At 36.0% G+C, this 14955-nt stretch overlaps 1 protein-coding gene across 2 annotated transcripts; it reads left to right on the top strand.

The window, feature by feature from the left end:
- The first annotated feature begins 9008 nt into the window (after positions 1 to 9008).
- Positions 9009 to 14929, top strand: c20h3orf18 (chromosome 20 C3orf18 homolog). Of its 2 annotated transcripts, XM_032549113.1 has the most exons (6): positions 9009 to 9402; positions 10163 to 10600; positions 10691 to 10716; positions 11730 to 11860; positions 12066 to 12087; positions 14346 to 14510. In XM_032549113.1, coding segments are annotated over exons 2-6 (453 nt in total). In that variant the 5' UTR covers positions 9009 to 9402; positions 10163 to 10327; the 3' UTR covers positions 14347 to 14510. The 2 variants fall into 2 exon arrangements, with proteins under 2 accessions (XP_032405004.1, XP_032405003.1); XM_032549112.1 differs by lacking the exon at positions 12066 to 12087 and having other exon boundaries at positions 9015 to 9402; positions 14346 to 14929.
- The last annotated feature ends 26 nt before the right edge of the window (positions 14930 to 14955 follow it).

The raw sequence follows: 14955 nt of genomic DNA, 5'->3' as shown, positions 1-14955 counted from the left end.
CTTATAAGTTGGATGTGACATTATTGCAAGATCTGGGTTCTAATTTCTTATACAAATCAAATCCACCATTGGTGTTGCCATTGAGCAACTATTGTGATAAAGAAATTTTGTGGGCATATTTAGATTTAATTTATGCTTGTAAAACAAATAAAACAAGGCATTTAAAGTTGAATTTCCAGGCCAAGCAGTGTGGCTAGGTATTGAAATATTTATTTCTACGTCATCTGGATGTTTTTAGAAATCAAATAACTGCACCACTGTTAGTTCTGGTTGCTGGGGCATGTGCAGCATTTTTTTCCAGAAGTGGTTGTAAACAAAGTAGACTGGGACTTCTTCATTTTGCTCTGCCCCTGCCATTTTACAGAGGGTCATCTGCCTCCTTCTCACCCAATCCCTGTCATCTTCCTCTCTCACACCAGCTCTCTCCACACTGTGCCTCACAGCATCAATTAAACATCTCTGTGTGCTTCCTCATTTCCTCTCTTCCATCTAACAGGCTTTTCCTATATATCTGCCATCCCTCTGCTATCTCAGCCTCGCCTCTTACATTTTTCTAAACTGCTCAGCTTGATCTGTCTTTTAGTCTCATTTTTGTTGTTTTGGTCTTCAACAGGGAAACTGTGAACATAACGTCTTCCACCTCCAACTCTGTTTGTGCTTTTGAAAATCACCTTCTGCTTCATGTATCTCTACTGAGGAATCTCAACATTGAACTAATATGCTGTACCCAGAAAAAGTTATTTCACCAATCCATGTGCTGAATTGTACTTTCACACTTATTGTATTTTTTTTCCATTTCATTCAAATATTCTAATGATCATTTGGTTTTTTACTTAGCAACAGGAGTCGCTGTAGGTTCTAAAAGAAAAGCAGCCTCCACCTTATGACTGGAACTAAACTAAAAATTTGTTTGATTTCACACAATCTATAAAATAAATTTCTGCTAATATTTTTTTCTGTGTCTTCAGTTAAAGTCAAATGTTTTATGACTACATTGTTACATCAGCTTTCATTTTCGACCATTAGAGAAATGCCTCTTATCTCACAAAATTAATTAGTTCTGGTCTGTGAAATAAACAAAAAAAAAAATGTAAATATGCAGAAATTTTCTGACTTAACAATTTTCCTTTCCAAACAGTGCAGTCAGCTCACATGCAATAAAAAATAACTCAGAAAAACACAAAGGCACTTTATACCGTTTAGAATAAATTTAATACGAAACTTGTGTTACGGTACAGGAAAGATATTCAGCAGAACGAAACTACATGAGAGGATGACAATCAGAGACCTCTGTTGAGTGTATCCAGTTCAATATATATTTAGCTGATCATTATTCTTTGGTTTCTCTCAGTCTCACTCTCCCACCCTTCGCCTCACCCATTCAACATTTTATCCCATGCATCTTTTTCACTCATCCTCTTTCATTAAAACCTCTCCCTTCTCTCTGTCCTCCAGATATCGAGGGCTCAAAGTGGGTTCAGATGACATAATGCCTGAGATAGCCCCACTAATTGCACATTAATTTCCACCACAACGGCTCAACCAACATACACTGCTAGCCCACATCCTCGAATTAATGCCTACAGCACAGTCCATCGATGTTTGTCCTCAGTAGTTTAATACAAAGTTTTGCCTAAAAGGAGGCTCAAGTCTAAAAACCTTACATGGTTCAAAATCAGCATAAACAACCAATGAAAACATAAAACTCTGTTACATCCTAGAATTACATCTCCCACAATCACTTAAATGATTAGGATTATCTTTGTAAAAAAGGCATCCAATAATATTGATGTAAAATTGAATTACAACATTTAAATGAGCTAATTTAAAGATATAAATGTTAAAGAAAACTTAATTCTGTCATATGCACTGGACGCACGAAAAATCAAAATAGCATTTGAAAGGGACAACGGAGGGAAAAGTGGAGCAGAGACACAAAAGTACACAACATTTTGTTGGTAAAATAAATGCAGGTTTCATGTTTTTGGTTTCTTTTCCCTTATTTGTCACACAAGTTTCTCAGATCCAGCCGAACCTGTTGGAATACATGAAACAGGCTAAAAGCGCTCAAAAAGTATCACTTTGTGCCCTGATCCAAGTGAATTCAAGAACAGATGTAGAACAAAGTATTAAAATAAAAACATACTTAGAAAAAAAAACAACAAAGGTCCTTCTCACATTCTGGAAAAATATTCTGTGACCCGAGGAGACAAAAGCATGCATTGCATTATATGTGGGATAAAACTAACAGAGTATTTGAGGAAAATTGCAACATAGCAGTCAGACACGGTGCTGGTAGTCTGATGGTCTGAGGCTTGTTTTCTGCTGGATGACTGGACATTACAGGTGAAATAATGAATTCTGTTTTTTGACAGAAAATCCTGAAGGAGAATGTATGTATCAGTTGGTGATCTTAATCTCAAGACAACAATATAAAACACACCAGCTATAGTGAAGCCTGGTTAGCTAAAAAAAAAAAAATCCCGAGATATTAGAGTGGCCTAGTCAAAGTCTGGACTAAACTTGGATTTGTTTAGATTAGACTCAGTGGGCAGAGCACTTTCCTTATACCACATGTTGATGTGTCCATGGGTGAAGCATTTACCCCCAAGTTGCATGTTGGTGTGTAAATGAGTGAATGTAGCTTCATTCACTTATTCAGCGCTTTTAGTGGTCAGTTTGCTTAGAAAATTCACTCCAGTCCATTTCCTTAATAAATGAAGTGTCTCTGAAAATTTTTATTTTTTTACTCCAGATATCTTTGTCTGATATTAACATTAGTGATCTGAAATGTTTTGGTGAAATCTCTACATAAGAAAAAGTCCCCAATTTATGGTAAAATACCGGCAGCTGCGGTTGCAAGAATTTTATTGTATATTACGTATAAACGCAGTGAAATTTTAAATTACGTAAAATTATGGTTGTCAGTTATTTTACCATAAATTAGAGACTTTTATTCTTACAGTGTATCTTTTTACTGCACTATGTATAAAATCTGAAATGGAACATGAAGTGGGAACATGAGTGTGAAGGTTGCACGGAATGACACAAATTAAGATTATGTAAAAATGTGAATTATGAAATGCATTCTAGTTTTCACATATAGGAATAATTAAAAAATATATAACTATAAAAAAGCTTTTCAATATTGAGATAGTGTATAAAGACCATATGTAACACTGATTACTTCCCTAATTTAATTTAATTTAATACACAATATCTAATTGTTGTGAAAGGAAATTTTGACTACTAAAACAAATATAAAAACGTGTTTTTTCCAATTTTTTTGGCATTTTCATATTCAGTCTGCAAACTGTTGTGCCACAGATGCACTCATACTTTGCAAATAATTTGCATATGTATTAGATTGATAGGTTCAGTTTCTAGAAACTATTCTAACACCATGTTATGATGCTGTAAGTCTATGTTAAATTGGGAGCTAATCTTGTTTACAATGTGAGCTGCATCTGGAGGTGTGTATTTTATTGTCTTTTTAAATCAATAATCAAAACGCTGCAATTCTCTGCTGGTAAAATGTATTTGTTATTCTGAACAATTTGAGACAACTGTTAATAATATTGCATATCATTCATATAACGCTATGGAACTAAAATAATGAAGAGTTTTCCTATAATCTTTTTTCTGTTTTCTAAATCAAAGATATACTTACACGTATGTGAGAGAAAAGCTTTGTATTTTAAAACACAATGTTATCTAATACTGCAGTACTGCTGCAGTGATGCCACTTCATCGCTAGGTGTCAGTGGTTCGTAACAGTCAAAACATTAGCTGAATAAAAGAGAAAAAAAGTTCTAATCACATGAGTACATAGCAATCAATCCAAGAGTATTATAAGAGTAGATTTATGAGCTGTAGAAAAACATATTCTGGAGTTCAGAACAATGTAAAAGTCTTTGTTAAAACTGTTTTAAATCAATAACAATCAAATTAAATATTTATGTAATATTGCAGAGTGAGTTTGTTTTAAAATTTCCTGGCTTAGTGCAACATTCTGAAGTCAGATTAAAGCAATTACTACTTTAGTATTTTTTGTTTCATTCCTGTGATAATTAACAATTCAATAAAGTCTCATTTTAAGTGTAAGTTTTGTACATAGGAACATTATCTCATTTTTAATTACAGCAATAAAATGCTCATTTCTTTCAGCCTGTGATATAAAGTTTTCATGGACATTCCCTTTCAGAAATGCACACAATTAAGCTGTATTTTTGTTATTTCATCTGTAGTGCTGGAGGATATCAATGCCACTTCCTTTCCTGTTTCCTATTTCCCCTTTTGCGTTCCTGCTCGTCTTGTGCCTCCTTTTTCTCCAGTGAGCAGAGAAGAAGAAAGAACTGGTGTAACATGAGATACTGCAATTTGAGATTGTGTCTGAGACGCTCTGTAAATATTTGAAAAGCGCGTCCCTTTTATTGAGCAAGCTACAGTTTACAGTTTCACAAACCTTGTGATGCTGTGCAAAAACGTACATACAAGCAGCATGGAGTAACCTGAAAAATATGCAGGGTTAATTGAATGAATGGATGTGTTTTTTTAAGAGGGGTAACATGTATCATCCCCTTTACTTTTAGAAAGACTGCAGCTATAGAAATCTAGAAGAGAACTGGAAAGTTTTATAAAGTACTTTGTTAACATCTTATATTCTTGTGAGTCATCCTTAAAAATCTGACTTAATACTAAACTCACCTAATCCTGTTCATACTGATGGGCTGCAGCAGGCTGCATCCACAGAAAGAAACAAAAAACAACTACGTATGCTCAGCTTTGTATCTATTTAGAAATGCAATTTTTATGATATAAAGCACTTTGAACTGCTTTGTTGCTGAAATGTGCAAAACATATAAACTTAATTGATTGAATTAACCTAACATGCATTGATTTAAATGGTGAAAGAAAGCCTTGGTTCAGTGTCAGGCAAAAGTATTCATGACCTTTGAACAACCAGCATGTGACTGGCTGTTCAAAAAACACAGGCTGATTATTTCTCTGGAGGAGCTGCAGAGATCCACAGCTCAGGTAATATGTCAACAGGTCAACTATAAGTTATTCACTCCATAAATCTGGACTTTATGAAAGAGTGGCAAGAAGTAAAAGGCATTGCTGAAATGAAATTATAAGATTTGCAGCTTGTTCTCAAGCCATCTAGGGGAGAGCGCTATGATTGGATGATATCAAAATGAATCTTGCTTACCTGTAGAAAAATCCTATAAATGGCAGAAAATAAAAACTGCATTTTACTCTTAAAATATCAACTGCACTGTGAAACATGGTGTTAGTGGAAGCAAGATGTGGGGAGTCTTTACTTCAGCAGGAAGAGGGACGACCATAGAGTTTATGGGAATGCGGAGGGAGCAAAATAAAAGACCATTCTGTAAAAAAATTCCACCAGGGGCAAAGATTTTCCTTCCAGCCAGACCATGAGCCTGAAGCACAGAGGAATGGTGTTACTCAAATCAAAATCAGATTAAATAACAGTCCAGTTAAAGATTAACCTAAATCAAATTGATAATGTGTGGCATAACTTCGCAAATGTATTTTTATGAGTACTATCTATTAAATCTGACTGAGCTTGATCTATTTTACTGAGAAGAAAGTGGAGAAATTTCAGCCTCTGTGCACAAAGCTGCAAGAGACATGCAATAATAAATATGGAAATCACACTTTTTCCATTTGTACAAAAAAACTAAACAAAAAAACAAACATCTTTCTGCTTCCACACAAAAATTATGCACAACCTCATGTTGTTCTATTAAGGAAAAAATAAATAAATAATAATAATAATTTAAGTTTGTGAATGTAATATGACAGAACATGAGAAAGTTCAAGGGTTGTGAACACCAAGGCAGGCATTGTGAGAATATGATAAATACACTCTAGGAGACCTTCAGGCATTATTGGTTAAAAGTTCAGCTATGGTTCGAACTAAAGGCCTTCATGATGGGAGGATAAGGCATGACCACTGTGCTGCCCTAATTTTGATTGCTAATTCTTCTTCATGGAACAAAATGCAGGCAGGTTATTGCAAATCACCTTCACTACAGAACCATAGAGTTTTAAAATTGTTAACATCAATACACGTTAGCGTACATGATGTGTATTGATCTGCAGGGGTTTTTTTTGTTATTATTGCATTAATCCATTTACATCAGAGACTCTAGCTGCTTTTAACCTGTACAGATCATATACCAGACGATCTCACTCTTCTTTTGCTCTGAGGGCGCTTTGCCCTTCATATCCAGCAGAAGTTTAAAATCTAATTTGTCACACCACAGGACGCTTCATTTCACCTCGGTTCATGCATTAAAGCTTTCTGGCCAACAGCTGCCGTCAGTTGTCCTGGATCTCTTTTATATATGTTTCTTTTACATCTATAGAGGTTTAACTGTGCCATATGAACGCAACAATGAACTCCTTTTACTGTCAACGATTGTGGGGCGTCCTACTGAACCTGTGATGTATGGCCATAACCTATGCATTGTACGGTAGTGTATTCTTCATACTGTGCAGCGTGAAAATGGCATGATTCTCAGCCATTTTCAGTTCTCTGCATGTTGCTGGCATTGCCAACAGAAAATTACATGGATTCCTAAATATATTTTAATATTATGCAAACAATAAACCCCCTAAATTTGTTCCAGTTTTGTTGAACCCCCGCAACAAAAACGGGTAGACATTACACTTCTTTATGTTTGGTGTAAATCTGATGACCTCTCACTAGATTCATCATCATACAGAGAAATCAGAAGCCCTTATTATGCTATAGCTCTGCATTTCTAAAATACAAAGAAAGTTTTACAATTGAATGTTCCTGAATCATTTTAAAAACATTTTTCAAGAATTTTAAACACTTTGCTTTCAATAAATTGGTTCAGAATGATCTGAAAATTGATATAGGGCCTTTTTGACCTTTATAAATAACATCGCAGCATCTTAAATGACATGAATATGTCTGTAGATCCTTTCCTGACTGATTTCGATAAAAGCGCAAATCATTTTTTTGTGTGTGCACAAGTGTGCATATTGTAACATTTGCTGTACTGCTGCACATTTTGGACAACCTTGAAACGACATTTAATCCAAATGAGGATTTATATGTAGATAACTAAGCAACTAACTTCAACTCAAGATTCCTAAGAGTGTTTTATTATCTTCTTTTTCTTCTTTCTTCAAAGTGAAATTTAAAACACTGATAAAAACATAAATTTTCAGTGGCTTTTATCAAATTTCAGGTCTGAGATTATTTAACTCTGTGAGTTAACTCTCTGGGGTTGTGTCAGAATTAAGAATATATCAGATGTATTTTTATTTGGAATAAATTCCAAGCATGTTTTGGCAATTGGGACTTTCTCATCAGAAACCACTTATGAAAAACAACTGATTTTAATTTTAGTTTTTAAAAACAGCATATTAAACTGTAATGCAGCCTTTGTACTTTTGTGGAAAACATTGGAGGAGTAAAAAGTGTATTTGTTTGATTTTTGTGTATTTTCCTGGTTAAAAATACTTCAAATAAAATTGCCAGCAAAAAGGGGATAAAAGAAAATCATTTTGTGGATCTTAAAAATGTACAATGGGAAGTGATTATCACATGGTAATAGGGTAATAAAATAAAAAGAAAACTATCCAGCTTTTCCATTTCTCATTTAATCATTTTAATTTTGAAAACAAAACAATGTCACATTTAAATTTCTTCTCCTTTAAACCACAAAATACATATATTTCTACTTAATGTACTGTAAGCTATTTGAAACCAATTTTCGTTGGTGTGCTATTTTCTTTATCACTGCTACCTGATGGGGAAAAAAAATTCTGTACATGCACAGATTTAAAAGTTTAGTAAATTTTTTGTCTGTTCTTGTTTGCTAAATACATTATTTTAACCTCTTTATTAAAGGAAGCCTTTGAGCAAATGGGCCACAAGTTAAATGCTGTACTAACTAGTGTTCCATCCATCCATCCATCCATCCATCCATCCATCCATCCATCCATCCATCCATTTTTTTAACACCCTTGTCCCTTAGAGGGGTTGGGAGGGCTGCGGGTGCCTGTCTCCAGCTAACGTTCCAGGTGAGAGGTGGGGTCACCCTGGACAGGTCGCCAGTCTGTCAGTAGGGCAATAATTAGTGTTCTAATTTAATTTAAATCATTATATAATATTTAATGAACACAAACCATACTAGGAAAGAGGACTTATTTTAGAAATTGATCTCTTACATCTACATTCATATTTATCATGAAAGACATTTTTATGTTTAGACATAAAAACGATTGCTTTGCCTTTAATCTGAGCTGTAGCGAATGTTAAATTTTCCTCATGCTTTTCTTGCCTAAAAGGACTTTAACTTTCCACACAGAGTCCATATAAAAAAGAAAAATAGCTTCTATTAAACATCCTAAGCTATCTTTGTTAGATTAAAATTTATATGGTCTGTAGCTCAATTTTTTGAGATAAGAGATGAACGTACACAAAAATCTTTTTTTCCCAACCATGTTTTTGTTGTCAGTGGCAAAACGTGTTAAGATTTACAAACTTCAAGTATAAATTTTGTAATTGCAGAAACAAGAAAATAAAAATAATAAAACACACTTTTGAGTATCTACGTTTTACTTCACTTTACATATTTGTGTTAGTGATTTCTGCAAAATTACACGTAATCTGAAAACTTGATTTTGTTGACACTCTCCTTTTGTTGTTGCTAAGCATACTATTTGGCCTAGAAATGACTTAAAATAAAAGTTATGACTATTTAAAAAAAAAGAAAACCTGAACAGTATTTTAATTCCTGCTTGTGTGAGTAAAGTCATTGGATTGAGGGTTAGCCATCACAGGGTTAATTTCCTCAGACCTACCACCCGGATGCAGTCATTCACATGGCTCTGACAGCATCTGGTGGTCACAGCCATTAAATCCCATTCTCATCCCCGTAAAGCCAAACGGGCAGCAGATGCAGCCAACCACATTCATGATCTTGAAGCCATCGGACCAATTGCAGGGTGCAGGGGGAGGGTGCTCACAGCACTGATCTTCTGTTTGCAGCATCCCAAGAGCAGCCTCTGTTGTGTGAAATACAAGAAAAAGGGCAAGACAGCGGGAGTGAATCCAAGGAAGCAACTCGAAGAACTGGAAGGGTGGAATCTCTTGGGGGGTGGCAGCCAGGATAGGGTTACTTTTGATTTGTGGAGTTCATCCTTAGAGCAAATGGCTGTTGTGTCAGTGTAAACAGCCTGTGCAGTACCTGCATTGCTGAAGGGGGAAGGAGAAGAGGAGGAGGCGGCACAGACACTGGAGCAAATGTTACCTCTTCCTATGAATGTTTCCTGTTGTTAGGTAGCCCCAGACCTGCTGTTGCTCACCTCTTAACATGCATGTTGTATGTTGAGGTACGTATGCATATCTTATCTGAGGGTAAGACCTGCTCATGTTGGCAGGATTAGCAGCCGAGATGCAGCACAACTTAACTAAAAATAACATCAAGAGGAGCATGACATGATCCCATGCAAAGAGCTGTGAGCGTTTGTTTTTGTGAGCAGGGCAACGCAGACTGAACTACACCAGCCGACTAAAACCAGCCTTTGTTTTTCATTGGTTGGCTTCAGTTGCACATGTTCCTCATTAAGAGCAAAAGCAGACAGGATGAGGAGGGAGGTATGGATCATATGTCTGTGCCTTCCTGTGTCACCATAGAAAGCATGCTCTTTTAAAAAAGGAACCTCTTCATATGCGTAAATCTTGGGGAAAAAGTGCTATTCGCTCTCATGGGACATGTGTAGTACGCAAGTAGGTGGGAGGAACATGGGCTCAAGCCATGCAGTGGATATTTATGGAACCACTGTGTGTGGGTGTAAGTTGAGTTTGATGTCTGAAAGTGCTGCCAGCACATTTCCTAGAGGTGAACGTTACAGTTAGAGTGGTTAGTATTCCTCTGACTTTATGAAGTATGTACACCAGATTCCTCCTGTACGTTTGTTACCCACATCCTGCCAAAAAAAGAAGAAGAAGAAAAAAAAAAGAAACACCCGCCACAACCTTGCTGGCACTAACAGCCAGGGGCTAAATAAAAATCTGGATTTCTAAAAAATGATTTAAGCATATCATCAACAGATACATGTAAAGCATTTTTACTTGTGTCTCCTTTTGCAGCTCATATGGAGGAAGAACCATCAATGCCTCAGCAGACCACAAACCAACGGCAGGGCGGCTGTACTGACCATGAGACACGTTAAAAACTAAGCAACACATCAACATCCACACCAAAATAAAGGGAAAAAGTTTGATAAAATTTGCTTGAGAAACCTACACCCGACCATGGCTGTGAATACTGCCAAGACAACGTCAAGTTTTCTCTCGACAACTGCAACAACCGCCACGGACCCGTTGCTCTCAACGAGCCTCGGACCCAGAGAAAACATCACCTCAAGAACATTTATGACTGTTACCCTAACAACGACAGCAGCAACAACAAACGAGACCAGCTTCAACTCCACCGCGACTCCAGACGTGGTGATTGAGGGCTCGAGTGTTGGAATGCTGTTGGTGCCCTTCGGCATCATCACCCTCATTGGCTTAGCGGTGGCAATAGTAAGGAACTGATTCAAGATTCTCCTATGTTGCTCTTAACTCCTTTTGATGATCTAGTTAATAAATATTTTAATGTCATTTTTATTATAGATGCTGTACATTCGGAAACGGAAGCGGTAAGTGTTTACATTTTGATGAACTATCTTTACAAGAAGCTAGAGAAAGCGTTTTTGTTTTTCTTAGTTTGTTGCATAATTTGCATGTAAAGATGTAACTTAAGATGGACAAATGTGGGTTTTTCGGATGCAAATCTGCTTAGCAATTTGCATTAACTTTATGTTTTTAAACTGAACTTGGAATCTCTAAGAAAAATGGTTGATTGACCAGAGAGCACAGATGTATAATAATGATCAGAGCATCATTATGAGGCCTTTTGAGGGAAGTTCGCCCTGCTAAAACATTTAATTTGATGCGCCGATGACTGTTGAAGAAAGACTGGACACCATAGATCCAAAGAAAGCCTGAGGCCTTCAGAAGAAAGACGTGCAACTTTTGAGTCTGAAAATGATAAAAACAGCCATTCTATTATATGTGACAAAAAGAAAAAAAAGTTTACCTACGACTGGAGATCTGAAAGGAGGAAACTAAGGCATGAAGGCCTGAGAGAAGTTTGTCAGAGAGAACATAGACAAAGATCAGGATGTTAACAACGTTCTTTGCACATTTAAGCCTAAAATTGAATTATTTTGACACCAGAAAGGAGGAGTTTTAGCATAAACCAAATTTTTATTTTTAATTAACTGAGCAAAACCAGTTTAATTTCTGTAATGTTTTCCTATAATTAAATCATTTTCTTTTTCATAGACAAATTTAAAAGATGTCGATGTGTGAACATTCCTTCAGAAAGAACTCAAAAGGGGTCTCCTAATTTTTCCCCCACAACATTACAATAGGAAAAATGCTGACATGTTCACATCTATTCATCAATACTCCAACTCAGTACAACTAAAAACATTTCCAACACCATCAGAACAAGAACAGTTTGTAAAACAAGAATTACTTATGAAATCAAATGTCCTCTTAGGACGCATTCGCTATCCTGTGGAAAACACGAGGTGACAGTGGGGAGGAACAACTAATTTCTCACAGGAAGGAGAGCCAGCAGAACCAGACTCTGTTTGTGTTTCAGGTTAGAGAAGCTGAGACATCAGCTCATGCCCATGTACAACTTTGACCCGGCTGAAGAACAGGACGACCTGCTGGAACAGGAACTACTGGATCACGGACGGGACTGGCAGCCTCGCAGGTCCAAACGCCAAGGTAGGCCGGACGGCGCAGAAAAAACATCAGCACATTTCTAATATAAGCTACATCTAATTATGACTATTTTTTGGTCGAAGTTTTCGTTTTTAGTTGTTAATGTGTACTTGTGTATAAAACTTTCACTTGTTTATAATGAGGTTATTATGATTTATTCTGTCTTTGTGTTAATTTTTGCTTTTTTTTTTTTTATTTCTGTTTAAAGTTTTGACAAAAGGGCAAACATGGTAAAGTATCACCCGTGTGACCTTTGAACCTTTTCTTTTAACCTCACTGTTCTTCCCTACACTCATGCTGTCCCTGTTTCAGTATCCACAGTAACAACAAGAAGGCAAAACGTTTGAAACATTTTTTTATTCTAAAGAAAATTAATTGACATAAAAGAAACATGTTTTTGCTTAGTCTCTTTCTGTGAACCTGCACCTTTATAATCTATCACTTACTTTCATTATTTATCCTTCATTTATCCATGGATTCATAGAAGATGTAGCTACTGATGGCCACACAAAACTGAGCAAAAACCTTTAAAATGGAGCCTTGTGATACAAAATGTGGGACTAACAAGAAAACTAACATAAACCATTCATTACAAGTAAAATCACACAGTGTAAGTTTTGGTTTTAGACAAAAAAATCTACCGTATTTTTCGGACTATAAGTCCGCCACTTTTTCCCCCACGCTTTGAACCATGCGGTTTATAGCCCGGTGCGGCTTTTCTGTGGATTTTTCTTCAACCACCAGGGGGCTCTTTAGCAGGAAGTGAATCATTGGAAGTCAAAATTGGAAATCAAAGAAGAAAGTGCTGATTTTCATTTAGAACAAGCACATGCTAGCAGCATGCACGTCGGAGAAATGTTTTCAAACTCATATCCCCTCATCATGGAAACCACACGAAAAAGTTCTTATGATGCAGCTTTTAAGTTGAAGGCTATCAATCTGGCAGTACAGGAGGGAAATATAGCCGCTGCTTGTAAGCTCGGAGTAAACAAATCCATGGTTTGGCGTTGGAGACGCAAGACGCAGCCTGTGTCCTTGTGGAAAACCGAGAGCGGCGGAGATACTAGCGGTTTATTGCCCGGTGCGGCTTATATGTGTATTCGTCCAGTTTAAAAACAAAAAAAACAACTTTGTGGGTGCGGCTTATAGTGAGGTGCGCTCTGTAGTCTGGAAAATACGGTACATATTTTTATTAGTTGGACACATAAAATGTTAGTTTCTGATTTTAAAAGTTATCTAAGCACTGCTTTGAGTCTTAGAGGTTTTAAGCTGCCCTCAATTCATTCATCTGTGTAATTACTATTGGAGAAATTTATTTGTACCTCTGGCAAATATGTGCCTTAATATGAATTAGTATTTGATTTACCAAAGTGATTAGTAAATAAATGTATTTAAAGTAAAGGTTGGATTTTCCAAGCTTTTCAGATTAAGATTTTGTTGCTGTAACAAAAGTTGGTATATTTTTTGGGGAGTTTTACTCGTCTTTATCCGGAGTAACAAAAAATATACCTACATTTATGTTTGTAGCATCTGGTGTTAATTGTACAACTGCTCAAAATCTGAATGTTAGGATTAATGCAGGAGCTTTAATTACCATTCAACATGTAAAAAGTCATTTTTATACATATAATTATTACACTGTAAAACTTTTTGAGGTGGTTTAACTTGGAAAATGTAATTTAAGTCAACAAGAAAATTGTTTTGATTTTAACTCAGAAATTAAAGTTCATGAAGTTGATTTAGCAACAAGAGACAAGTTTTCTAAACATTGTTTTTAAGTTAATTAATCTTTAATTGTGAGTTTTTACTTAATGCTGCAATTTAAACCAAATAATTATTTCACTAATATGCAAGAAAAAAACTGCTTTCTCCTAGTTAAAGAGCCACATTTCTCTATTATTTTCACTCACAATAGCAAGTTAAAATAACTATTTTACTTTAGAATAATTTAAATTCTTCTTTCAAATTGCATGAACGAAATTTCTGATCTGATAATGAATTTCATTAAACATGAAAATGAATTGTTTAAAAAGGATTAGTGTGAACAGGACATTAACCTCAAGCTTTAAAGTAAACATTTGTCTTAATAACACATGAGTCAGATCAATGTAATGCACTTCCATCTCAGGATACAAAATCAAGCCGCTAAGCATTCTGGGAAATAGTTCCTACTCCTGTCATTCAGTTTTTTAAGCATAACTCTAGTTTATTCAACTTTTGGAGGTTTGACAAAATTAATAAAAAGTTAACAACAGCTAACTGTTGTAGGTTTATCTTTCACAAACTCACATTCAGGTTCTAATCTAAAACTCACTAAATGTATTTGGTTTAAAGAGTAGGAGATAGTACAGACAACTAAATGCAGCTCAAAGGTTTTACAGTGTATATGAAAAACCTACACTTTTGTCCGTATCAACACCATTTCTAAACAAAACAGCAGGAGTTGCAGTGGACTCATTATAAACTTCCTCTGCTTTCTCCTCTGCAGACTCTCACAACCTCCCAGGGGACAACGCAGCGACCCAGTCGTCTGGTCTTCACAGATGTTGCCAAAGCCCTCAATGCTTAACAGCCCCTCTGCCCTGCCTGGTCAACCCCAGCCTGCAGGAGAGCTGCAGACCACATACCCAGACACAGACTGTCACTAACAAGGGACAAACAAAGGGAAGTTAGACTGTTTTAGGCTTAAACTGGAGGTCTGATAAATGTTGTCTTCACAACGCGTCAAGTGGTTGTATCAAAGAAAAAACTCAGAACAATGCAAAGGGTTAGTAATGATCTTGCACTATTATTATTATTCACTGGGGCACCAATTAAGTGTGGTACCCTTGTTTTTTTAAAACTATGCTCCGTCATTGTTAAAATATTTAATAGCTTGTCAGTTTCTGCATCTATGTTTCTGTTTCATATGAGGAAATTGTGAATCTGTTATAGTGATTTTGTGGTCTTACACCTCGTATGCTGGATGTGTCGCCATCCTCAATCTGTTTTCCTCCCTATTTGTCTTCTTTACAGACTGTGGATTAATATCATTTCCATCTGTACACATTAAAAACATATTTAAAAAATCCAGAGGAAAAAAGACAGCACAAATCCAT

The sequence above is a fragment of the Xiphophorus hellerii genome, chromosome 20 (assembly GCF_003331165.1).
Source record: "Xiphophorus hellerii strain 12219 chromosome 20, Xiphophorus_hellerii-4.1, whole genome shotgun sequence".
In the NCBI taxonomy this organism is placed as follows: Eukaryota; Metazoa; Chordata; class Actinopteri; order Cyprinodontiformes; family Poeciliidae; genus Xiphophorus; species Xiphophorus hellerii.
The sequence above is the reverse complement of the archived record's forward strand: the minus strand, read 5'-3'. Positions and strand labels throughout refer to the sequence as shown.

Excerpts from the sequence above, each read along its gene's own strand:
- c20h3orf18 (XM_032549112.1), top strand. The coding sequence starts at position 10,328 with ATGGCTGTGAATACTGCCAAGACAACGTCAAGTTTTCTCTCGACAACT. Across the intron at positions 10,601-10,690 it reads TTGGCTTAGCGGTGGCAATA|ATGCTGTACATTCGGAAACG; the intron begins GTAAGGAACTGA and ends TTTTTATTATAG. Across the intron at positions 10,717-11,729 it reads TACATTCGGAAACGGAAGCG|GTTAGAGAAGCTGAGACATC; the intron begins GTAAGTGTTTAC and ends TTTGTGTTTCAG.